The 25,247-nt window shown below is 41.3% G+C and overlaps 2 protein-coding genes and 2 long non-coding RNA genes across 4 annotated transcripts; 3 read left to right on the top strand and 1 right to left on the bottom strand.

The window, feature by feature from the left end:
- Positions 1 to 225: 225 nt before the first annotated feature.
- On the top strand, positions 226 to 2,181 carry LOC149716509 (uncharacterized). Its single transcript, XM_089844879.1, has 2 exons — positions 226 to 2,028; positions 2,092 to 2,181. The coding sequence occupies exon 1, from the start codon at positions 265 to 267 to the stop codon at positions 2,023 to 2,025; it is 1,761 nt and encodes a 586-aa protein (XP_089701005.1). The 5' UTR covers positions 226 to 264; the 3' UTR covers positions 2,026 to 2,028; positions 2,092 to 2,181.
- A 6,215-nt stretch (positions 2,182 to 8,396) lies between these two features.
- Positions 8,397 to 10,432, top strand: LOC149716508 (uncharacterized). Its single transcript, XM_089844877.1, has 3 exons — positions 8,397 to 8,642; positions 9,351 to 9,613; positions 10,294 to 10,432. Exons 1-3 carry the CDS (start codon positions 8,412 to 8,414, stop codon positions 10,430 to 10,432), a joined length of 633 nt encoding a protein of 210 aa, XP_089701003.1. The 5' UTR covers positions 8,397 to 8,411.
- A 3,030-nt stretch (positions 10,433 to 13,462) lies between these two features.
- On the top strand, positions 13,463 to 14,597 carry LOC149716507 (uncharacterized). The gene is made up of 3 exons (XR_016371628.1): positions 13,463 to 14,014; positions 14,104 to 14,209; positions 14,485 to 14,597. It is a non-coding gene; the product is annotated as an uncharacterized LOC149716507 (long non-coding RNA).
- Positions 14,247 to 15,708, bottom strand: LOC149716506 (uncharacterized). Its single transcript, XR_016371629.1, has 2 exons — positions 14,836 to 15,708; positions 14,247 to 14,746 (listed from the first exon to the last, which is right to left on the bottom strand). It is a non-coding gene; the product is annotated as an uncharacterized LOC149716506 (long non-coding RNA).
- Between the last annotated feature and the right edge of the window lie 9,539 nt (positions 15,709 to 25,247).

Below are 25,247 nucleotides of genomic sequence, written 5' to 3'. Positions count from 1 at the left end.
TGTTTTCAGACTCGAAATGCGAACGCGCTGAAATGAAATGAGCGTCAACCGACAACGAGCAACACGATGGAGCACCCGAACACTGTTACTTCCCTGTCCCTGACGTCAACACCCATTAGTGTACTTCCCCGTGTAAATACGGGAATGTGTTGGGAAAAACAATGTCCCGAATTACGCAGTCATAAATCAGCCACACTTAAAATTGAGGTCCACAATCGCCCTCTCGCAAAGAAACTTTCTTAGGAATCAAAACCTTGGAATCTGATGGCGGTGTTCAGGAGGATACTAGGCATTCCGAATATACTCGAAGCTACGTGGGATGGTGACGTAAATAGAGTAAAGACATTATTGGCGAGAGGGGAAGACCCCGACAAGCGGGAGGAGGAAAATGGATTCACGACGTTACACGTCGCTGCCCAAAATGGACGTGTAGAAATCGTCAAACTACTTCTTGGAAAAGGAGCTCGAATTGAGGCCATCGACCATGAAGGCGGAACACCCTTATACTGGGCATCCAGGGAAGGCAAATTGGACGTCGTCACCCACCTGATCCAAAACGGGGCGCAAGTCAATCAGGCACTGAAAGATGGCGTCACACCCTTGTTCGTCGCTTCCCAGTATGGTCATTTGAATGTCGTCACACAATTGATCCAAAATGGGGCGCAAGTCAATCAGGCCGATAAAGATGGCGTCACACCCTTGTTAATCGCTTCCCTGAATGGTCACTTGGATGTAGTCACCCACTTGATCCAAAATGGGGCGCAAGTCAATCAGGCACTGAAAGATGGCGCCACACCCTTGTACATCGCTTCCCAGAATGGTCATTTGGACGTCGTCACCCACTTGATCCAAAATGGGGCGCAAGTCAATCAGGCCGATAAAGATGGCGTCACACCCTTGTGCATCGCTTCCTATAAGGGTCACTTGAACGTCGTCACTCACTTGATCCAAAATGGGGCGCAAGTCAATCAGGCCAATAATAATGGCGCCACACCCTTTTACTTCGCTTCCCAGAATGGTCATTTGGACGTCGTCGCTCACTTGATCCGAAATGGAGCGCAAGTCAATCAGGCAATGAAAGATGGCGACACACCCTTGTACATGGCTTCCTATAAGGGTCACTTGGACGTCATCAGATTGTTGCTGGAAAACGGCGCCGACATCCACTTGACTAACAATGATGGCTGCACCGCTTTGTCCAACTCGAAAGATTCCGTTAAAAAACAAATTGAAAAATTGTTTGATGAACACGAAAAAAGAAAGGCCAAAGAAAGAGAAATTTCGAGTGAAGGAGCGAAGAGTGGGGCGGCGGAATCGAGATCCGGTCAAACAGAAAAGTCAAGTGAGAGCGAAAGGGAGAAAGAGATTTGGAAACTTCGAGCGAGTGTATCGAGCTTGAACGAACAAGTGACCAAACTGGAAGGCCAACTGTCAAGGGTCAAGAGTGAGAAAGAGGAGTCGGACAAAGAGAAAGCGGCAAAGATTGACGAATTGAAGCGAGAACGATTGGAACTAACGAGCCGATTGAACAGATCTCTGACCAACACCGCGGGCTCCTCGAGCGACGACATCAACATCCAAGAACAAGTTACGGTCGAACTGACAGAGTCCTTAAGTAAGAGGAATCAACTCATCGCGTCTCTCTTGGCCGAAAAAGACAGCTACGATCAGAAAAAGGAGGCCGAAATAAAGGAACTGAGAAATCGGCTGGAAACGAAAATCTCCGAGAGGGACGCCGAAATAGCTCGTCTGAAGGCCATCATTCGGCAACTCGAGAACCAATTCGAAGAATTGACCAGTCGGAACACGGAGCTGAGTGACCGCAACACGGAGCTGAGTGACCGCAACACGGAGCTGAGTGACCGCAACACGGAGCTGAGTGATGAAAACAAGAAACTTGTCATTGAGATCGAAAGCCTACGTAAACTGATTAGTCAACTGAACACAGAAATAATCACCACCAACTTCTACGGGACGGTGAACGTATCCGTGCAAGGCGGACAAGGGACTAACATCAACTTCTAAATGGTGAGTTTAGATCAAACTATGCAATCCATTGATAAAAATAATTTATGGCGCGCCTGCAAATAGAGACAAACCTTACCAACGTCTACGCGCCAGTACAAGTAATCAACCACAACTACGCGGCCGACGCCGGACAAGCCAACATTAACATCTCATCGGACAAGCGTTGAGCTTCATCTAAATGGTGAGTTGAGGCGCTTTCAAACTGTGCGATATTTCCTTGCTTCACACAACTAAAGTCGTAACCAAAATTAACAAATACTGAATGGTGTTAGCAATGCACCCAAAAATAAGGTATATTTTAAAAATAAGGCACCAAACGTAACATTGTTCGTCGAGTCTTTTATGCGAGGGAAGACAAACAACTTTGAACTTATCTTAATGAAGCGTTCTTCCCTTTCTTTTTAGGATCAATGTCACTGACGATATCAGTTGCGGAAAAGAAGGAACGTGTACGCGTACACCTGCACCATTCCCGACGTGAAACGCCACAAGTTTGACAACTTCAAGTCATCGTAGCGTCAGAGTCCAGACGGATGAGGTCGAGATATCAATTACAAATGAATGGAAATGAACCGTAAGAGTTTTAGCGAGTGGAGGACCACGGGAAAGAACTACGTTTCCAATTTTGACCCTTATCCTAAGGGAAGCAAAGTGACCGCACCAACGCAGGAAGCCTGACCTTGGGGAAGGGGAAACCTCATTCAACCCACCAACCTTACCCCTCATCTAACCCTACCTCATAATTAACCTAAACCTAATATTTACCTTGACCTAAACCTCCCCCCTTCTACTAAGGAGACAGGCTCTGCTTGAGATTCAGGACATTGTGGTCAAGCACTGCCTGTAAAGGTTGTTAAAGGGGAAAATGGACAGACGACCACCATTATTAAATCTCTTTAGATTTAAGTGGACAGTTCATTCTCCCTTCTATCTTCTGGCAGTTCTTTCTCGTGGTTCCTTTCACTTTCCCTTCATCTGGAATTGTTGTTGACCACTGTCCCGACAACTGGACACCACCTTCTTCTCCCGACTAAACGGTGTCCGCGAAAGAGTCTTCCCTCTTCTACACTTTGACCCCGAACGACTTTTGACCTTCCTCATTATGGGACTGCCTTCCAGTGAGTCACCAACTTGCGTTATTCATTTCCTCAGTTCGGGATTCGACAATTTGTCTTTGACGAATTGACGCCATTTTCAATTTATTAGTCTTTATTTATTTTGAACAATTTCAAGAATTAGTGACGAGATTCACGAACAATTTAAACCATTTACGGATTTTAAATTATTTAAATGAGTTTTCAACATTTTATTAATTGACGCCGCGAGTCTTGGTGAACTTTTTCAAGAACTTCCCGTGTAAGGTTTCGCGATAATTCCGGACCAAATAACTCAATCATTTCGAATTAACTTTTTCGCCAAATATTTCAACTTTGTAAATAATTTATTAACTTTTTTATTCGCAAATGCAACGAAGACTTTATTTTCCGTGTGTTTCAAATAATGTCCAGCGAACTTAATGGGCATTTTCAAGAGCGAAAGAATCAATTTATTTGCGAAATTTATTCAACTTTTTCTCGTGAATTTACGAGTTTTTTTCTATGAAAATTAAATATATTTTTCGTAACGATTAAATTTGATTGAAATCGAAAGTTTTATTTCAAATAAGAATTGATCAAACCTAACTAGGCATAGTTTCTGAATGTTTAATATTTTCAATTATTTGAAACCTGTGACGTCAGAACTCGTATAGCGCTAAGATCCGAAGAGAGAAAATTTCGAAATTTCTGTCGTGGTGCAGCCACCAGGCGGTCGAGACGATAACTAAATGGGTCGAGATTTTTACGTTTCGTATGGGCATTCATTGGGGGGGGGAGGGGGTTGAACTTTACTTAAGCAACCCCAAATTCCTCTCTGTCTCTCTCTCTCTCTCGTGGGATAGAGGCGGTTTCAGTCCTGAAACATTCTAAAAGGGATAAAAGAAACGCTAGGCACTGTAGGCAGTACAATTTTGTATTGAAGTTGATGGGAAAAATGATACGGAGAGAGTATAGGGTAACGGGTTTCATTAAAGGGAGCCAGACAAACACTATTGCCATAGGAGTAGCATCCACATCTCTACTTAGAGGCATGATAAACTTATGCTATTATCCAGAGACCAGATTGAAAATTTTAACGGACCGGTCGGGTCGGGCTTTTCAATTTTGCAAATTAAGGGGCTGACCCGGGCCGGGATTTCGATTATTTTTCAAAATTTGGGCCGGGCCTGACTCGGTTCTCCTTTAATTCATAATTCAAATGAAAGATAATTTAAACGAGTATACGCTTCTTAGAACAAACGTGACGTTGTGACGGACTATTATTAATAAAAGTGAATAATACACGACGCTAAAGCAAATATCAATTCAATTCATTGATGATATTTAAAAATAAAATAGCAACGTGGCTGGTCAATTCTTGCAATCGACGGGCCGGGTCGGAAAACCAACTATATACTCGGAGCGGGGCCGGGTTACGGATTTTTCAAAATGCTAGATCCCGGGCCGGGCTCGGATCGGGCCTGAAAATTCGGCTACTATCCCTTTAGTTCCCTGGGATTTTCCCAATTATTCCAGGGCTTTTTGAATGATCGTAGAATTAATTATTTCCAATGTTTTAAGTTTAATTTTTGGTTAAATTATAATTTTAATTCTGTCAGTTTTAAACCCATTGTCCTTGCGCCTAACCTAATCTAAACTTGGCAAGGGACCTATTCTTCCAATTTTAATAAAAAAGTGTCTTTGATGACAAAGCCTTGAAAATTAAAAGATAAGTGGTCAAAATAATTTGGGTGAAGTAAGGTATAATACAAAAATTCAGTTTTAAAGGCAATATAAATTACTTGAAAGAATTAGGCCTACTTATCATGTTTCTTTTTTGACCAAAATCTTTCATTTAACGAAAATATTTTTCAACCTAAAAGAGAAAGAACTATGAGGGACTTTTCCCATGTACTTTTCACATTTTTCTATGAAATGTGGTTCTCGGAAGAACATGGGCTCTTCTCGGATAGCACTTGGTGAATCATGGGGGCTTAGGTGAAGAGAGAGTGCCGCTTGAAGAAAACATTTTCTTTATAAATGTTATTTTTCAGTGGTTTCTAGCTATTTTGAGGGTGCTGAACGCAACACGAATATGGACAAGTGCCCTCTAAACTGCACTTGTTTCATTTTCCTTTCTTAAGGGTCACGTCCAGCGAAACCAAGAATGATGATGGGGGTGGGAAGGGATGCGAAATCTGAGAGAAATCGGCCTGCGCGTCTCCAGTCCGAACGTAGCCTGTCCGGGGTTAATTCCCGCCGCCTCTAAGTTACAACCAGCATCTCATTGGTTCTTGAAATCTCACGTCAGCGCGACGCGAATGACGAAAATTTTGTATTTTCCGACTGAGGAGAGTGTAGCGAAATAGCCCGGCCTCCTTTTACGTCCCCCCCTGTATTTTGAAAGGGGGACTGGGACTATGGCGCCCGGTGAATACTTAGGCATCTTATACCTTCTCCCTAATAAACTAAATATCACTTCTTGGTATAATGTTATGATAGCTAAATTTTTCCTTTAAAAATAGTCTAAATTTTAAATGTAAAAATTGGTCTAAAAATTGGGTACAAAAAAATTAAATTTGAAAGCTAATTTTCAACTTTGATATTTTTTAATATAGAAAGATTAGTTTTTTCTCCCAATCTGTAATATTTTTATACTGAAAGTAATGAATGCTTAGTTAAAAAATATAGTTAAAATCGGAAGCTTTTAAACAAAAATTTTCTTACTGTCGAATTGTACGCGGACCCAAATGGTCACAGACTTAAGCCCTCTACAAATTAGAGAGATAGCTCCGGAAGAGCAAACTTTATTCTACTAATTAGATAATTTAATATAAAGTTACCTCAAACTGGATTTATAATGAAATAAGTTAATCTTGTTTAAAAAGTTTTTATTAAATTTCAAGTAACAAGTTAAGGTATAGCTCTCCCACTGTGCGCGACACGCTATTCGATGAAAATATTAGGCCTAAGTTGCCACAACGTGAAGGAGAAAAACCTGGAAAATGTGCAGATATCAGTAAGTTTTAACGAAGTCAAGGAATAAGGCTGGAATAAAATATCTAGAGTTTTCTAACGTTGGCTAAAAACTAGAGGAAATCTTAAGGTTTCTATCTGGTAGTATTATCCTTTTTACCACTCCGAGTGACGATGACGACACTGAGAGGTATTAAACTGGACGTGTCTTTGTTCGGTCTGTCACCTCGTTTATAGTTTTAGCAGCCGACATAATTTAACCAATAAAAGGCGTCGCTGCTTAGCCAATCAACAGAAACCGGATCTAGTTGTAACTCAAAAACCATGGCCGGGCTTTTCTAAAGCCTTGTGAAAGGCTAAACTTTCTGCTCCCCTTGGTATATTGTCTTTGGTACCCTGAATTCTTTAAACGAATTCCCTTTATTTATTTTGAGTATGATTATCCTTGATGTATGTTTTCAGGGACGAGAGAGTGTTGATAGATGCCGAAGATGTTCAACAATTTACGACCGAGAACCTACTCAAACAGGTAACACCACGACCTTCGTCGATTATAGCGTATTTCATTTCCCGCTTGTGTTTAACTTGTAGGGCGTGGACTTGGTTTTGATTCCATACACGATGAACGCGGGATGGGACTACAAGTACTACGCGTACACGTCACCCATCGTCGAAGGGGATACCGTTATTTGGGCTTGCAAACCCCCTAAGCAAGACAAACATCCTTCGCCAGGTTCTACGTTTTCGATCTGCCGGCAAGTCACCAATTAACAGTACTTTACGATCTCAAAGTTTTGATAACAAAATTCGTTCGGTTTAATGCAATGCAATACCAATGTTAGAGTAGTTGCCGTCTTCTAGTTGTTATTGAGCGAAAATGTCTCTCCGTGCACTGAAATACTAAAGTTTCCTCTTCGAAAACCAGATTACTTGTCCATTCCTTTCCATATTATTGGGGGTGAACAAGCTAGTGTTATAAATAAAGACAGAAGGGGATAATAGAGGAAGCGTGACACTCTGTATCCTCTTAACACTTTAATTATGTAACGTGATTCTTCCCAGGTGAGGGAACCCTTTTTGTTTGCTCTCCTGCTCAACAAACTAAGTTCAGATGGGTAACCATCGCACCGTGCTAGGGTGAATTCTAATACTGTTGGGTAATTACTAAATCCTCAGCAATCAAATAGGCACAAACCTTGATTGTCTTGACGTGGATGGGACAAAAAACCGCACAAGCGCATGCGCCTAGGCAGCGCTAACTAATAGATGTAGTAATGATGAGGAGGAACTTTTTTAAATTTTTATCGCGTATGTGATTCGGTTTAGTAACCTTGTGGACACCAATTGTAAAATGATGTTGGGGTGAAGAATCATGTTACAATTACTACGCCCGCCATGTGTTGGTACAATTCTCTCAAAGAGAATTGTATTATGTACTTCTGGTATCGAGTATACTTAAGTGTTGGCGGGAAATATACTTTCTATTTGCGCAGGTGACGTTGTGTATTTTTTCGAGTTTATTGTGCGTCTCATTAACAACTTCTTTCATAACCAAACTCATCACTCTCAAAAGAAATAATTACGGTCGAATATTGGGTGGTCAACTTTGGTCCCATTTTTGGTCTTTTTTCCGCATTGGTAAGTTAGCCGCGGACATGTAGGCACAAAGTAACCAAGGATATGAATAAATTCTACCTTAAGTTCATAAGATATGTTGGCCATAAGTTTGTCACTGGTTACAAAACTGGAGCCTCTTATGAAGCGAGTGAGGTAGGTCATAGATTCAGGGTAAAGAGAAGCCTTGATGAGGCTCTGCTGTCAAAGGCTTAGTAATGCAGACTAAATAGGTGCAAGAATGTTGTATAGTAGAGGAGAGGCTGAGGGTATTACGGGGGGGGTGACCATATAGCGGTCCGAACTTCACCTAAGAGGCAAGATCAGTTTGTAGCTAGTACGCATGGGCGGCGCGCTATTACGTCTTCACAGACGAAACTGACGACTAAAAAAATGAAGAGGGGGCGCGCATGCGCATGAAATAAAAGTGATCTTGGCGAGACTCTGAGCGCTAACCCACAATCTAGGCGAATTCTCTTCTACTTTACAAAGCGTATAGACCTCTCCTCTACTACACAACCTTCTTGATAGGAGCTAGATGGAAGTCCTGCAAAATTAAACACCGAGTCTAGTCATTCAATTCTCGCTTCCGTCGTTCTCAAACTAGCTCGAGTTATAAGTCTAGCATTACCAAGTGTCATACTTATTTACCTTATCTTATAAACTTATGATAACACCTCTTATTTACACATATCCACGGTGTAGTCACGTGATTCCATGTTGACAGGCGTGCCACTCGTATCGAAACGAGATTCGTATCGCATTCTTTTGGCGTTTTGGTTAATGATGGTCTTACTCTTGAGCGTTCAACAGAGCTGTTCCTTCACGGCCAAGATGTCCTTCTCCACCTATTTAACTATACGAGAGTTCCTAGACATAAAACACTACCCTGACGCTATACCCAAGGTCATGAAAGGCAGCGTCGTCGATGAGATATACAAGGACAAGGTACTCCTACCAAATGTATATAGATATAAAAACAAAAAGAATCCTATACACTTCGTTATAACTTGCTGGCACTTGCTAGCTCCTTTACCAAACAGAATAGTGTCGACCCCCTTTCCCCTCTGCGTATGATTATTTACCTTCCCGACCGTGGCACAGGGAACAAGCCGTGAAAAGGCCCATAAAGTAGTTCTCAGATGCTAGCTCTAGTACCATAAATGAACGTTTTTATCGCCAGTATCACATACTACTTTCTCTAAATCTATGACGTCGAGAAGCTCTTCACTGATTGGTTTGTTCCTGTAAGCGGTTAATTTAACAGAGGGAACAAGTGAATAGGGTCATAAAGTAGTTCTCAGATGCTAGTTCTAGTACCAAAAATTAACATTTTTATCGCCAGTATCATATACTACTTTCTATAACCCTATGACGTCGGGAAGCTCTTCCCTGATTGGTTAGTTCCTGTAGTGAGTTGAGAGGAGTGTAGTTTCCTTATTTCAGTTTAAATGTCGTCTAGAGCCAAAGGCAGGAAATTGCTAATGAAGTGTACTTTTTGATTTTATATCTATATACTTTTGCTTATCGGGCAAAAGGTGTAAATCACAACATGGAAGTTAAACTTAGGGAAACATTGGCTTAGTATTACTTACTTTAGTCTTTGATTCTTAATGGGAGCTGTTTGTTACTGCAATTGCATTGCAATTTTTGCAGACTAGGTCAAATTGGGATTTGTACATGAGGAAGCGTTATTACGTCATCGAGGATTTTGCGGATTCCAATACTTTACCGCGGATATCCGAAGGGAAGCAGATTATGGTCATCAATGACTTTTACCTTCCGACCATCGCGCAGTTGTTCCTTGAATCCAACTCGAATTACCAGTTTCAGTTCTCGCCTCCTCAAGGAGCCATCCTCCAAGGATTCCTCATGTCCAGGAACTTGTCAAAGGCACTCACGGAGGACATAACATCGCGGTAAATCCAAACACCATTGCGTATAAATACCATCACCATAAGTTTATAAGTGATATGTTCCATAAGCATGACACTACCTATACAAGTTCGTAATGCTGCTCGAGCTAGTTCGAGAACGACAAGGGAGAATTGACTAGGCCTACACTCGGTGGTTAATTTTGCATGCAGGACTTCCATCTAGGTCCTATTTAGTCTGCATACGTAGTAGTTTCAGAAGCTGATAATAGAAGAAGGATGACACTCTGTATAATCTTTATACTTTAGTTACGTAACATGATTCTTCCCGGGCTCATGACACCATTTTGTATGCTCTCCCGCTCATCAAACTAAGTTCAAATGGTCATCGCACTGTGCTAGGGTGAATTCTATAAGTGTTTGGTATTTAAGAAATCCCCAGCAATCAAATAGGTACAAACCTTGATTGTCTTGACGTGGGACAAAAATGCACAAGCTCATGCATTCGCCTTGGCAAATAGTTAAGCAGTGATAATAGATAATGATGAGGGAACTATTTCTCGTGTATGTGATTCGGTTTAGTAACCTTGCTCCAAATGTAAAATGATGTTGGGAAGAATCATGATACAATTGTGGTGGAACATTTCTCTGGCAGTCCAATCGGGGTTCTCCCCAGTACTTCGCGAGTGTCCATCAACAAATCGTAATTGCTTCTTAAATTTTAGAATGGCTCGGTTCTACGCTTGCAAAACGTTCGATTCCGTTTTGATTTTGAGCAAAGTGTACTTGTTCTTGAACACGTGGCAGTCACCAATCAACGAGGACAAAGACCCGCCGGCTCTCAAGTTCAAAGACTTCTACTAGGGCTTTAGAGCTATCCTGATTGGACACGCCCTCTCCGTCTTTCTGGCCATTTTCCAGGCCTTACACAATCTGAAAGCGACTAAACGCCTACGAAATAAATAGAAAATTAACAATTATTCAAGCTCAGAAATTTTATTTCAAGTATTTTAAGCCTAATTTCAATATATGTGGTGACTGATTAGGCCTATTTTCTGGCCTACACGGTATTCACGGTGTGTTAGGTCGGTACAAACGGTAATATTTTAAAATCATTCCGTGTTATTTCTTGGAAGTTCCACTTGGAGGAGGGAGCTGAGTCTCGTGACACAATTTACGCCGCCATATTGGTGGGTTTAAAGCGGGGGAGTGAAGCTAAGACCACCCAACCAATATGGCTACCAAAACAGCGGTAAGACTTGGGAGGGTGTGACGTACTACTATCCCATCTGTAAGCTCTCTATACTTAGCAAAAGAATCGATAAGAAATGAATTTATTTTCCATTTCACCCTCCCTTTAATTCAGATGTCGCTACTAGACTTCCACCTGTTCTGTGATCCATAAGGGGCGGGGCTAGAATAGACTATAAGAGAAAAGGAAAAAATAAATCATTTGGTCAGAATCCCCGCGATGCCGTCCAGTTAAGTAACCCCAAGTAACATTCTTTAATACGCTAATATTACCCGCCCCTAGTCGTAATTACGTCGCGATAAATTGGAAGTCTCTCCTGACCGTTAATTACCCGCAACACGAGTTTAATTAAAATGAAGCTTAAAGGATTAAAGGCTAAACCTAATTATCACGGACTCGTTTAAGAATAATGGTAGAAGAGCCATTTGCGAAATCCCATTCTCTTATCCAGTTGTCACCGAAAATCCAGCGACGCAGTGAGGACCTAAGACACTTGTGACATTACCAGATTTAGGTAAGAAAAGGAACCGTGCCTTCAAATTAGAAATTATAGGAAAAATGGGATTCGTATTGATGAAAACACGCGGCTTTGCTATTCGCCTACCAAAATTAAGCAAGAAGTTATATCAGTATCTCAGAAGAGAAGGTATAAGATGCCTTTGTATTCGCGCGCCATAGTCCCAGTCCCCCTTTCAAAATACAAGGGGGGACGTAAAAGGAGGCGCCGGGCTATTTCGCCTCTTCTGTCTCCTCAGTCGGAAATTTTCGTCACTCGCGTCGTCGCGCTGACGTGAGTTTTCAAGAACCAATGAGATGCTGGTTGTAATTTAGAGACGGGGATTATCTCCGGACCTACGTTTGGACTGGAGATAAAGCTGGAAATCTGGCGAATTTATACCTTCTCTCTGAGATACTAGATATAACTTCTTGATTAAGTTAATACTAGGCCTATGTTATGGTTCTAAATATGGATAAACAATTTAGTTTGAATGGATATTATCATAAGTTAATAAAATATGTTCCGTTCCACAAGTATGACACTACCTATACTTCGAAATGCTGGTGACACACAGCTCGAGTTAGTTCGAGGGAGACCGATGCAAGTGAGAATTGAAGTCCTAAGTACACTCGGTGGTTAATTTTGCAGGACTTCCATCTAGGTCCTATTTAGTCTGCATTACTAAGCCTTTGACAGCAGCGCCTCACTAGGCGTCGCTTTACCTCGAATCTATGACCTATCTCATTAACTTCATGACAAGCTCCAGTTTGTAACTAGTGACAAACTTATGGCCAACTTATCTTATGAACTTATGATTTTATAAATGGAAACGTAAAAAAATTGGGGAGCGAGCGAACAGATTTTGAGGTCTGGTCAATAACATGTACCGAAAAATAGCAAAAATCAAAGAGATATATTTTTAACAATATTAAAGCAGTTGCTAGCATACAATCGAATCACCTGATCAGGTGAAACAACTTTAGCATCTATAAGAAAAAACCTTCAATTATAGGAATTTATAGGAAGGCATGGGGGATATGAAGTCTGGTCAAACCGAGGGGCTGATCACTTCCAAAAATCTGTACACTCGATTTCAGATTTCAAAAAATTCCTAATGATTTCGAAAGATTTTCATAAACTTTCCAAAAATTTCAACCAAGATTTCAAAAATTTTCCGAATTTCAACTAAAATTCTCGAAGATTTTAAGTCAGATTTCCAAAGTTTTCAAGATTTCCAAAAATTTTAAAATTTGACCCAAGATTTCAAAAATTTCAAGATACTGGAAATCAAATCTGTTTTCATGGTCGTTTGTACACTCGATTTCGCAAGTGGCCAGCCCCTCGGGTCAAACAGGAGGGATGGAGGGAGGAAGGGGAGGGTGGCGTTCAATAAAACATACGGAAAAAGAGCAAAAATGCGAGACAAAACACGCTTCGTTTCCATGGTAACGACAACATTGCCAGTTGTTCCAGCAGCTCCCGGGGAATTACGCAATTTTCCCCGTGAATATTGAATAACCCGAATATAAACGTTTAGAACAAGTTCCGAATCTAAACCAGGTTAGGAGATGGATTAAATCAGGGATAGATATAATTTGAGAAGTAGGAATGGAGAGCAGAGTAATGTGGGCGCGCGTCAAATTCCCGGACCCTCCTTCCACGGGACGGGGGGGGTATGAAAAAAGAGGCGGGTCATAGCGAAACAGGTAAAAAGGAATAACGTATTTTCTGCCGTCCCCGTCAGCAACCAGCAACGTCATCAAAGCGTAGTTGAAGTGAGCCAAGAAGATAATTTAAACTATCCTTTACATGTTGGAGGGAGTGGCTCTATGCTGGGCTATGAAGTAAATACTAACCGTTCTCCAAATGTTCCTTCTTCTAATATTAAATCTGTCCCTGATTAAACTGAAAGTTCACTAATATCATTGAAAGGAACGATATTAATAGTTCAATATTCATGGAATTCGGAGCTTGGTTAGCACGCGCTTGATTAAAATGATTGGCCAATCAGATAGTTGCGGAGTGACGAGAGCAACAGGTCTAAAGGAGACATATTTTTGTATATGGAAATGATTATCAACTTGGATCAATAAAGGGAGAAAGAGAGAATTAATCCGCTGAACCCGCGATATACAGGGTGTTTCTGAAAAGTCCATCACAAATTAAGGGGCGTGTTTATGGGACCAAACTGAGCGGAAAGTACCAAAGAACATGGGGTGTACAACATTTTGTTACGGAGATATGGCCTTCCAAACATTCGCCCCTAAAACAAGGAAATATCCAAAAATGAGGAGTAACACTGAAGACCGACTAACCAGCTTGTTTAAAATTACTAGACAATTTCAATAGCCTTTAATCGAACAATTGATTTCTACCTTTACTAATCAGAAGCGTATAAATGAGTAGAAGTATGCCTACGGTGGTAATGTAAAATTAATCCCAAGTGACATGATGTTTCAAGATCTTCCCAGCACCAAGTAAAATGGTTCTGATTGAAGGGACTTTTATTAGCACAGCGTAAACAACGTTATTTTCAGGAATTAGTCCAAATGTCCACGGGCGGCATTACAAAAACGAGGCAGTCTTTCGAATGATACTTGGACATGTTGGAAGATCCCTGGCTTGTTCCTGTTATCTCAAACCGTAAAAAGCTACGCAAATCTTCATCATCACGGACAACACTCTTGTACGTTAGGTATGACCTTGAGAAAACCTAAAAGGACATCTCGAATGTATTTGAAAAACCCATCTCCAATTAAGGGGCGTGTTGTTTGTTTCCAACAGAGTAAACTCGCCCAGAGAACAATTACAATGCAGAGCCACGTTTCGGCGTTAATGGCCCACAAAGGTGGTCCCAAAAACAAGAACAAACTTTAATTTGTTTCGTTCAGTAAGTGTTTCATGTGTCATAGATAAAACGCCATGATTAATGCACGAAGAAAATGAATTTATTGACAAGTTTTAACATTTAATTGCAACTAGCTACAAAAATTGTTCAAAGTGTTCACCACCCGCGTTAAGGCACACATTAGCACGTCTTACAAATGATTCCCTTACACGTTGAAAAATGCCTGGAGTTTCGCGAATTGTTTGACAGCCGTGAATTATTCGTCGACGTAGCTCTTCAACATCGGGCACTTCAGTCTGATAAACTAAGTCTTTCAGGTGGCCCCAAAGAAAGAAATCACAAGGGTTCAGATCGGGTGATCGAGCAGGCCACTCCACAGGTCCACCTCGACCTAACCACCGCAAAGGGAAGGTCGCGTTAAGATAATTTCGGACCGCGGATGGCGTTTTATCTATGACACATGAAACACTTACTGAACGAAACAAATTAAAGTTTGTTCTTGTTTTTGGGACCACCTTTGTGGGCCATTAACGCCGAAACGTGGCTCTGCATTGTAATTGTTCTCTGGGCGAGTTTACTCTGTTGGAAACAAACAACACGCCCCTTAATTGGAGATGGGTTTTTCAAATACATTCGAGATGTCCTTTTAGGTTTTCTCAAGGTCATACCTAACGTACAAGAGTGTTGTCCGTGATGATGAAGATTTGCGTAGCTTTTTACGGTTTGAGATAACAGGAACAAGCCAGGGATCTTCCAACATGTCCAAGTATCATTCGAAAGACTGCCTCGTTTTTGTAATGCCGCCCGTGGACATTTGGACTAATTCCTGAAAATAACGTTGTTTACGCTGTGCTAATAAAAGTCCCTTCAATCAGAACCATTTTACTTGGTGCTGGGAAGATCTTGAAACATCATGTCACTTGGGATTAATTTTACATTACCACCGTAGGCATACTTCTACTCATTTATACGCTTCTGATTAGTAAATGTAGAAATCAATTGTTCGATTAAAGGCTATTGAAATTGTCTAGTAATTTTAAACAAGCTGGTTAGTCGGTCTTAAGTGTTACTCCTCATTTTTGGATATTTCCTTGTTTTAGGGGCGAATGTTTGGAAGGCCATATCTCCGTAACAAAATGTTGTACACCCCATGTTCTTTGGTACTTTCCGCTCAGTTTGGTCCCATAAACACGCCCCTTAATTTGTGATGGACTTTTCAGAAACACCCTGTATATACGCAAGCAAAGTCAAGGATAACGACTAGTTAACCAACTCTTATAGGAATAGTTAATTATTAGGTATGTTTTCATTGAACTATCGTCGGCGATTGGAAATGATCGAATGGTATCGGGAGCGGAGAGAGATCACGCCCCAGCAACTGGAAATGAACCAACGGGTCCTCCAACGGGAGCTGCGAGACAACCGTAAGCCAGTCAACACCAGCGCCACCAACGCCACCTTGGTCTGTATTCTCGTTTCCGGATCCTTATTGGTCGCACTAGGAATCGCCCTGACGTGCAGCGGAATATTCGTACCAAATTTAAAAGGTTTCGCTTTTCAAAAACTCCATAGAACCTCGGGGATATTAGATGTTTTAAGAGGGATTCGAAGGGATATAGGGAAATTGTGGAAGCGTTATGGGCGTGTCATGCGCAGTAGGACCGTCTACCGGATTTTTCCTCTTTTTAGTAGTACCATTCAAGGCCATGATGGTAAAGGTGAGAGAAATAGGCGGGCACTAACGGTGGAACGGCTTAGGTCCGGCGGGACGCAACAAAATGGGGAGAGGAATACTTAAACGGAATGGGACTTCAATTTGTCCTTGAAGGGGGAAAAGAAGCTAGAGGGCGTGTGGTTTAGACATGGACGAAATAATACTGAAGGACGGATGGCAGAGGGAGATACTTGAAAAATACTTGTTAATTCGCCTTCTAGCGGCAGATAGTAGCGAACCGGATAATGGGGGGGGGCTTTCGGGGGAATCAACGTTCTAAAGAGGGAAGCACCTAGCGTCTTATTTTGTCTAGATGGCGCTAGCTTTATCCGGGATTTGACTCGGTATTTTTTATAGCCCCCCGTCCATTTTGGGGCTGAAAAGGGGGAAGTAAGCTTAACGTTGGTTGTTTAGTCGCTTAGTATGGGGCTCTATGGGCTGCCATCGGTCCTTCAGTATTGGTTCGTCCATGGTTTAGACTCCCGTTAAATGATAAGCCTCTGCCGCAGACACGTCGGAATGTACTTGTAAAGGCACCAGAGCCGCTAATCCCTATGAAAACATCTAATATCCCTGAGAACATAAAATAACCTCGTCATCCTACCACATCCTAAAAGAGCTGACATTCATAGGTAACCCTACGCCCTGGTTAGTATCGGGAGCAACGTGTATCGTTATCGGCGTATTGGTTTTGCTATTATCGGTCGAAATCATTCTCAAAATAAGGAAAAAGGCCCTTGATGAGCAGGCGGTGAGCCAGGGCGGTAAGATATCGACGTTGGTCACCACGGTCAAGGGGAAAGCCTGGCATATCTGGCGGGAGATATTCAAAGTCAAAGGTTCCAAGGGTCAAGAGACATTGCCTTCGCCGCCCTTGTCGAAAAAAACCGTTGACGTCGAAGAAGAAGATGAAACGCTAGTGGCCGGATTTCCCTCTCAGTGCTCTTCTAGTTGCGGTAGTAATTCACCCACGGCTACGCCATCAACTGGTTCGCCATTGGCCAGTAAAAAGGACACGTCCTTAACCCCCTTAGATGTAACGGTGTCCCAAATGTTATTAAACCCGTCCAAATTGGACACGTGTCAAAAACCCCAATTACACTAGTGAATTTGAAGAATATACAAGCGAGACTACAAATGTGAGCCGGTAATTTACCGTCGGTTAATTACCGGTAATTTAATAAATACCGCCGCGTAAATTACCGATTTATATCTTACCGGAATTTTAAAATGGTAATTTACCCGTAAATTACCGCTGTAAAAATTAAGCTTGTGAAAATATTAAATACCATAAAATAAAATACGGTAATTTTTGTTATTAAAAAATTTTAATCGGTAACTAACCCGGTAAATTACCATTTTTAAAACTACTGTAATTTAACATCTCTAAATGACAGACTTGGCTCTACATGGGATCTCAGAACGTTTTACGGCGGAAAGGGCACGAGGCGAGGCTTGGCCCATTTTTGTACATGCTAATGTTTTTCATACGATCCTTATTAATAAAGATGGTACAATGTTCTCGATAGACGGACTGACGGAGCCTTACAAACGATGGGGCTCTAATCATTTAATGTCGATAAAGGATGGATCATGGAGTGTAGTTTCGATTGTCCGCAATTAGCCGCTCCCAAAGGTTTTTATTAATTAGCGCAAACGAAGCTATTGATGTTTATTTTGTGTGTGGAAATTGAGCTCTAAGCTTCGGCAGAGCTCGAGTTCCTCCTCCTCCTTTGTTCCTTTGAAGGAAATGAAACCATATTTTGGGAGGGGCTTGGGGGGCAGCATTAACTTTTAATTGGCATTAACTTAATCGTGCCAAATGGAGGGGGGCGGGAGACTCTTCATATCATATCCTGGCTAAGCTAATGTAAAACGTATGCGTCTTTCAAGTGGTTTGTTGTTTTCGTTGACTACCTGTCTTATCTTCAAAATTGATAAGTGGAATTAAACTCAATAATATTTCGTATCTGTTTAATTCTTGGGAAGAATGACACTCTTCAGTTTGGAAAGGTGCATGAAGGATTACGAATGATAAAATCATGAAGCCGCGTTCACACTGACAACTGAAACCAGAAGTAAGATGAGACTAGAAGTAAAGATCATTGGTAGTAGATCCTGGCACCAGTGAACAAATTTGAGGATTTTATTCGCCGCTTCCATCGCGCCTACATTAGACTGAGAAGAAAATTGGTTGAGTTCCAGAAAAATTTGCCACCCCTTCCCCTCATCTTAAAGCCGCGGAACACGGACGAAGCGGGTGCTTGAATCTAGTTCGGCCCTCTACCGCCACGAGCGTCTCACGTTTTGGAGGGAAAATTCAGAAACCGCTACTAGAGGGCCAACCGTTGGTGTCTTATCAAGAATATTCACTTTCACCAAGTGAAGAATTTGGTTAGCTCAGTACTTCTAGTCTCATCTTACTTCTGCTGAAACCCATGACGAGGCTGTCGCGATCGCTTGGAAGGGAGGGTTCAAAACGATCAGTTCCAAGTGTGATCTTACCACGAAAAACAATGGAGTCAGGCGCTGCTCTAATCTCCGATAAAAGAACTTATCAAGGTAGATTTATTACAATGAGAGAGGGAAAGATAGGTTAATCAATTAAGGACAAATTATGCGGATTCGAGAAAGAAATGGCGTGACTTAATCTAACAAAGATCAAATGATCCATGAAACACTTGACGTTGATAAAAGGGGTCACCTTGGTTTCGTTGGGTTACAATGGTGTGTCGCAATTTCGACGTTTAAAAAGCGTTGCTCGGGGAGAGGCGAGCGTCAGAACGGCGCTCATCGATGTGCGATTAGGAACCAGGTCCAACAACTTAGAGACATCAAAATGGTAAGTGATGCAGTTCGAGTACTTAAGTAAATTGCGCGAATCACGGGGAGTCGAACGAAAAGTTGAAAATTCCTTTTGTACGTGAAAAATAGGATATTTGTTTTGTAGAACTTCAGATCAAATAATAACTAGTTTAAATAGGATAGTTTAGGAAAAATGGAACATTGGTTTCGTTTCTGCTTCATAGAATTTCACGAGAATGCCCATTTCCGCACAATTTTAGAGAATCATAGCTCATTTCCGCACAAATTTTTTGGCCCACTTGGCAGTTTTTACATAGAAATTTTTGTTCATCCTTTTTTACCATAACCCATTTTTGCAAAGATTTAGGGATACAGGATTCGTACAAAATACTTTTGGGAATGAAACTCCCTGACTTTTCCGGGTTTTCCCTGACTAAATTCCACAAATTTCCCTGACCATTTGCAATAACGTGCATGGCGTGAATATATGAAAACCAATCTAAATTCACACGAATAATTTTTGCACGAGTTGTTATTGTTATGAAAATTAGCCAATTAATTCGTTTCAATTTAACTTTAACTAAATAAAATCACAAATACCCGGAGCGAGTTCCGCCAATTTCGGGCTCTTCTCAAATCTCAGACAACACATTTTCTGGTCACCCTTATTCGGACTTTAAATTTCCCTCCAATATATTTCTCCCTGGCTATATTCGGGCCAATGGGCCAGCGGCTTGAGTTTCAGGGTTTTAAAATGTAATCAACAAGAAAATAAAAATGTTTTTCTTGCGAACTGTGCTGAAATGAGTTTTGAAAATTGTGCGAAAAGGGGTTTATGGGTTTTTAATGTGTCAAAAATAGAACTGCGCGGAAACGGGCCACCTCCGAATTTCAGATGAGAAAATAATGAGGTTTTATAGGAGTAAAATTCCGCACACTGTAGGACTATTGTTGTAGAAGATCTATCGAACTTTCGTGGGGAAAGTAACGTGGGAAATTGATGGGATATTGTGATTGAAAATGGAATTCGATAGCTTCTGTTCAAGGGACAATTCTCAATTAAAGGCTAAACTTTACGGTTTAGCTGGCACATTCAAAATACAGTTTTTTCAATAAATATCATCAGAAGTGATATGAGACTAGAAGCACTGAGCTGACCAAATTCTTCACTCGGCGAAAGTGAATATTCTTGATAAGACACCAACGGTTGGCCCTCTAGTAAAGGTTTCTGAATTTTCCCTCCAAAACGTGAGACGCTCGCGGCGGTAGACGGCCGAACTAGATTCAAGCACCCGCTTCGTCCGTGTTCACTCCCGGCATTAGGATGAGGGGAAGGGGGTAGGAAATGTTTTGGAACTCGACCAATTTTTTTCTCTCTATTGTAGGCGCGATGGAAGCGGTGGCAAAAATCCTCAAATTTGTTCATTAGTGCCAGGATCTACTACCAATGCTAGAGCTCTTTACTTCTAGTCTCATCTCACTTCTGATATCATTTATTCAAGGTTAATTATAAGATAATTTGTTAAAATTAATGTGCGGAAATTAATTAAAATATATATTTTCCTTGTTTTTCTATATTTTACCCTTCATATTATTGGTTTGGTTTGATTATATTTTTAGATATTTTATGGTATTTGGTGGCTAGGAAGAAGGAACTGGTGCCCGGGTTTTTATGCTCATGAAAATATTGATTTAAGTTAGTTTCCGCCGCGACATAAATGTAATTAATTATCATATAATTAACCTCCAAGAAACGATATTTATTGGAAAAACTGTATTTTGAATGTGCGAGCTAAACCGTAAAGTTTTTCACAATTAAATCGTAGCATTTTAAATACGTTTATTACTTAGTATTCGATGCTCTAGATAGGTGAAAAGTTGACGAGAAATAATCCTTAGGTTTAAGCCTCATCTAAGGCTTAATTTCGTTGCTAAGCCTAGTTTGAAACTTTGAATTGAAGCGCGCGAGGGGTTAGATCTCGACCTCTTACGTCATTTTGACGAGAAATTGAAAAGAATTAGTTTCCGCGCATTGCGATTTTAACAATCGATTAGTGGGCGAAAGCGAGTTTTAAATTATTTAAAAGAATTCGAATCTCGGTGAAATGTTGAGCGATTTTAAAGAAACTTGTCTTATTTTAAAGAGAAATAGACCCCCTAGTCACCTACCCTTAATATGTACTTGAAAAGTGCATTTAAAAACCGGCTCGCCCATTTAAGTCCTAGAGACAGTCAGCCAATAATTATTTCGAGGCCAATAAGAGACTACTTCGGGTCACACACGCTTCTTATATTATGAAAATCAATTGAGACTATTTCCGCCTTTTTGAAATTGGAAAGTTGATCCGGAATTATGACGACGCAGAAACGCGTGTTATCATGTTATGTCAAAAAGGATAGCTAGTCTCACACTTACGCAGCACAAGCGTCTCTATCCTAAGCTACATTCGAGTATTGAATAGTATTGGTTCATTTGAGCACCGCAGAGATCTTAAGAACTCCGCTGGAAAATATGATCACGTGATTGACCGCCACTTATGGAGTGAGGAATTTTCTTTCAACATGGCTAACTCGATCACGCCCGTGAGAGGGTGGGCCGTGGTTCTGGTAAATGATTGTCGTCCGCTTCATAATTGAGAGAGCTAGAGGGCACAATCATAAAATTCTTCAAATTTTTACTATACTTTCCTCCACGTTTACAAAGTCAGGTCTCCAATTTAGTTGAAGTGTTAGTGACATAATTTTCGTCAACCACAAACTTAAAATGCGAAAAAAAATCCTTGCAAAATCTAGTTTATTATGATATTGTTACTTTTTTATTTGGTTTCATAGCAATTTATAAAATTGCAATAAAAGTATTGTGTTTGAAATAGGCCTAGTTAAAATTTTGTTTCGCTTGATGACGTAGTAAGTAGAAATTTTCTCTCTAGATGTCGCTCACGTGACGCCTGTTAGTGTCTCAGCGCCGCGTTAAGCCTATTTTATTCAGATTCGCGTGGCATTAGGAGACTCGGGAGTCTCGGGTGCTCGCGCTTGGTATTTCCGCGCGAGATGCCGTGAGTGACGTATCAAGGAGAAAACCCCGCCAAAAATCTTCTCCGCAAATTTGCTTTTGCCCCCAAATTTCAAGATTTCAAAGTGTTTTTTCTGTGTTTTCCCTCATATTAAGTTATTTATCAAACATATTTTTGCAATCAGAAGAGTTTAAACTCTCAATAAAGTAAGGTTTGCCTTAGATCTGAGATAATTTTTAAACCACGTCGCTATTCCTTTAAATAGTTGGGAAATTAAGCCAATTAAAATTTCCATAAAAAAACAATAACCTTTACGCATGTTCAGGTGTCTAAAAACGGAATGAATAGTAGCCGACGAATACCAGTGCAAAAAAATGGTAGGCCAAACGTCTGGCAGCATTGCACCTCCAAAAATAGCGCTAGATTTGAGCGACTGCCGTAGGGGCGGTGTTACTTCAATATGGACCACGACCATTGGTACCGATTCTTTGACTAAAGTGGTTAAATTGAAAATTTTTAGGATTTGGGAGCTGGTTGATGGGGGAGTGGCACTCGTCATTCGGAAACGTCAAAAAGCAGCGAATGAAGACACGAGCTTAGAGTAGGTGGTCCGCTCCACGGAACGGCGGAGTGAAACGCCCCTCGAAATCCCCCAATGTAACTTCATCAAATTTTTAAAGTTCTTTCATGGATGAAGGATGCGCGTGAGGAAATTTGTTTTCACTCTACAGGATAGGCAACTCCCTATCTCGAGCGACAGAATATTCTGTTTTTACTCTGTTACAACGTCGGTTGTCAGCACGCGCAAAGCAAGGTCTCTAAGTAACGTAGCCTTGTACGTGCTGTCAAGAGACAAAAAACTTCAGGATCTTCAGGATTTAAAATACCCGCGAGAATTTTAGCTCGAGGCTCGTCTCTGGTCAGCAGGCACAAAGCTAGGTTACATAGAGACCTAGCTTTGCGCGTGCTGACATCCGATGTTGTAACAGAGTATATACAGAATAAGCTGTCGTTCGAGATAGGGAGTTGCCGATCCTATAGCGTGAAAACAAATTTCCTCACGCGCATTCTTCATCCATGGTTCTTTCTTGAATTGTGGTTTTGCATTTTATTAATTGGGGACTTTCCAATCTTTTTCTAATTGCAGGTGGTCGTTCCTTCTAGGAGGGGTCAAGGAAGACGCCCAAACTCATTCAAAGTGCAACAATCGAGAGACGGACGTCGAAATGCTAAAGTTCATTTTCAAATAGATTCTTATCTTTAATGATTAATCTCAATTGACGACAACGAAATTTAAAAGGTAGGACTTGAATAAGTAGAGGTTCAGTTCGGGAAAACAACTTGTTCAGGGTCACCACTAAATTCCCAGATTCCTCAAATGATTCCTTCAATTTTATTTCCCTAATTATTCTTTAGGTCAAAAGCTAGTTGTCAATGTCAATAGGGATATTTCTAAAGAATATTATTGAGTTACAAACAAGACAACTCTTAATTTGAACAATTATCTTTTAAACACAAATTTATCGTGCAATTTTGCAATTCTCGTAAACCCAAGAACGGTTGTTTTCCACTGAAATCAAATTGCCTTCCCTGGCTAAAATATTTTTAATTTCGAGGCATTTTTGGAGGCAATTTTTGGCGGTCAATTACAAAACTCAATGTATATTCCAGTGATTTCAATGACCCGAGGCCATCTCTAATACCATGAAACAACGGAGTCTTCGGCCTCTCTAAACTCCGACAAAGACATTTTCCAGGTAATTTCACGACCGAGACAATTTCAGTTCGGGCAAACTACGTCGAAGCGAGTAATTGCGGATGTTGAAGGTTCCAAATCACTGATTCATCTGTTTTACAGCGGACGATCATTTCTCGAGTTGGGAACTCGAGGTCAATCGCAACATTTTCCCCTTAAAAACACCGACGGGCCGGTGAAAGTCCCCACCCTGATGGGCCATTTCAATCCAAGTGAGTGCAGTTTAGATCGACATAGCTATCAGTTGATAAATTTTAGATGAAATATGGTAGAGCTCTTCAATGTTTGGTTTTGAAGGCGTTTCTTAAATGATTTTAGATTCGAAATGCGAACGCGCTGAAATGAAATGAGCGTCAACCGACAACGAGAAACAAAATGAAGCTCCCGAACACTGTTACTTCCCTGTCCCTGACGTCACCAGCCATTAGTGTACTTCCCCGTGTAAATACGGGAATTTGCTGGGAGGAACAATGTCCCGAATTACGCAGTCATAAATCAGCCACACTTAAAATCAAGGTCCACAATCGCCCTCTCGAAATGAAACAAGAACTTTCTTAGGAATAAAACTCTTGGAAACTGATGGCGGTGTTCAGAAGAATACAGCATTCACCGAACTTACACGAAGCTTCGCGGGATGGTGACGTAAATAGAGTAAAGACATTATTGGCGAGAGGAGAAGACCCCGACAAGCGGGAGGAGGAAAATGGTTTCACGGCTTTACACTTCGCTGCCCAAAATGGACGTGTAGAAATTGTCAAACTACTTCTTGGAAAAGGATCTCGAATTGAGGCCATCGACAATGAAGGCAGAACACCCTTATACTTGGCATCCATGGAAGGCAAATTGGACGTCATCACTCACCTGATCCAAAACGGGGCGCTAGTCAATCAGGCCGATAAAGATGGCTTCACACCCTTGTTCACCGCTTCCCAGAATGGTCATTTGAACGTCGTCACCCACTTGATCCAAAATGGGGTGCAAGTTAATCAGGCCAAAAATAATGGCGCCACACCCTTGTACATCGCTTCCCAGATGGGTCTCTTGGACGTCGTCACTCACCTGATCCAAAATGAGGCGTTAGTCTATCAGGCCAGGAATGATGGCGTCACACCCTTGATTCTGGCTTCCCTGAATGGTCACTTGGACGTCGTACGTCTCTTGATCGAAAATGGGGCGCAAGTCAATCAGGCTCGTAACGATGGCGTCACACCCTTGTTCATCGCTTCCCAGAATGGTCACTTGGACGTCGTCACTCACTTGATCCAAAATGGGGCGCAAGTCAATCAGGCCAAAAATAATGGCGTCACACCCTTGTACGCCGCTTCCCATAATGGTCATTTGAATGTCGTCACCCACTTGATCCAAAATGGGGCGCAAGTCAATCAGGCCAATAATAATGGCGCCACACCCTTGTACATCGCTTCCGAGAATGGTCATTTGAATGTCGTCACTCACTTGATCCAAAATGGGGCGCAAGTCAATCAGGCCAATAATAATGGCTTCACATCCTTGCACGTCGCTTCCCAGAATGGTCATTTGAACGTCGTCACACACTTGATCCAAAATGGGGCGCAAGTCAATCAGGCGCGTAAAGATGGCACCACACCCTTGCACGTCGCTTCCCAGAATGGTCAGTTGGACGTCGTCGGATTGTTGCTGGAAAACGGCGCCGACATCCACTTGACTAACAATGTTGGCCGAACCGCTTTGTCCTACGCGAAAGCTTCCGTTAAAAAAAAATTGAAAAATTATTTGATGAACACGAAAAAAGGAAGGCGAAAGAAAGAGCAA

The sequence above is a fragment of the Phalangium opilio genome, unplaced genomic scaffold (assembly GCF_054372755.1).
Source record: "Phalangium opilio isolate 3A_F unplaced genomic scaffold, DU_Popi_V2 ptg000009l_1, whole genome shotgun sequence".
NCBI lineage: Eukaryota > Metazoa > Arthropoda > Arachnida > Opiliones > Phalangiidae > Phalangium > Phalangium opilio.
Note: the sequence above shows the minus strand (reverse complement) of the source record. Positions and strands in the feature narration are given on the sequence as shown.

Bases quoted from the DNA above. Each gene is read 5' to 3' on its own strand.
- LOC149716509 (XM_089844879.1), top strand. From the start codon at position 265: ATGGCGGTGTTCAGGAGGATACTAGGCATTCCGAATATACTCGAAGCT.
- LOC149716508 (XM_089844877.1), top strand. From the start codon at position 8,412: ATGTTGACAGGCGTGCCACTCGTATCGAAACGAGATTCGTATCGCATT. The intron at 8,643-9,350 runs GTACTCCTACCA...CAATTTTTGCAG, and splicing joins ATGAGATATACAAGGACAAG to ACTAGGTCAAATTGGGATTT. The intron at 9,614-10,293 runs GTAAATCCAAAC...CTTAAATTTTAG, and splicing joins ACGGAGGACATAACATCGCG to AATGGCTCGGTTCTACGCTT.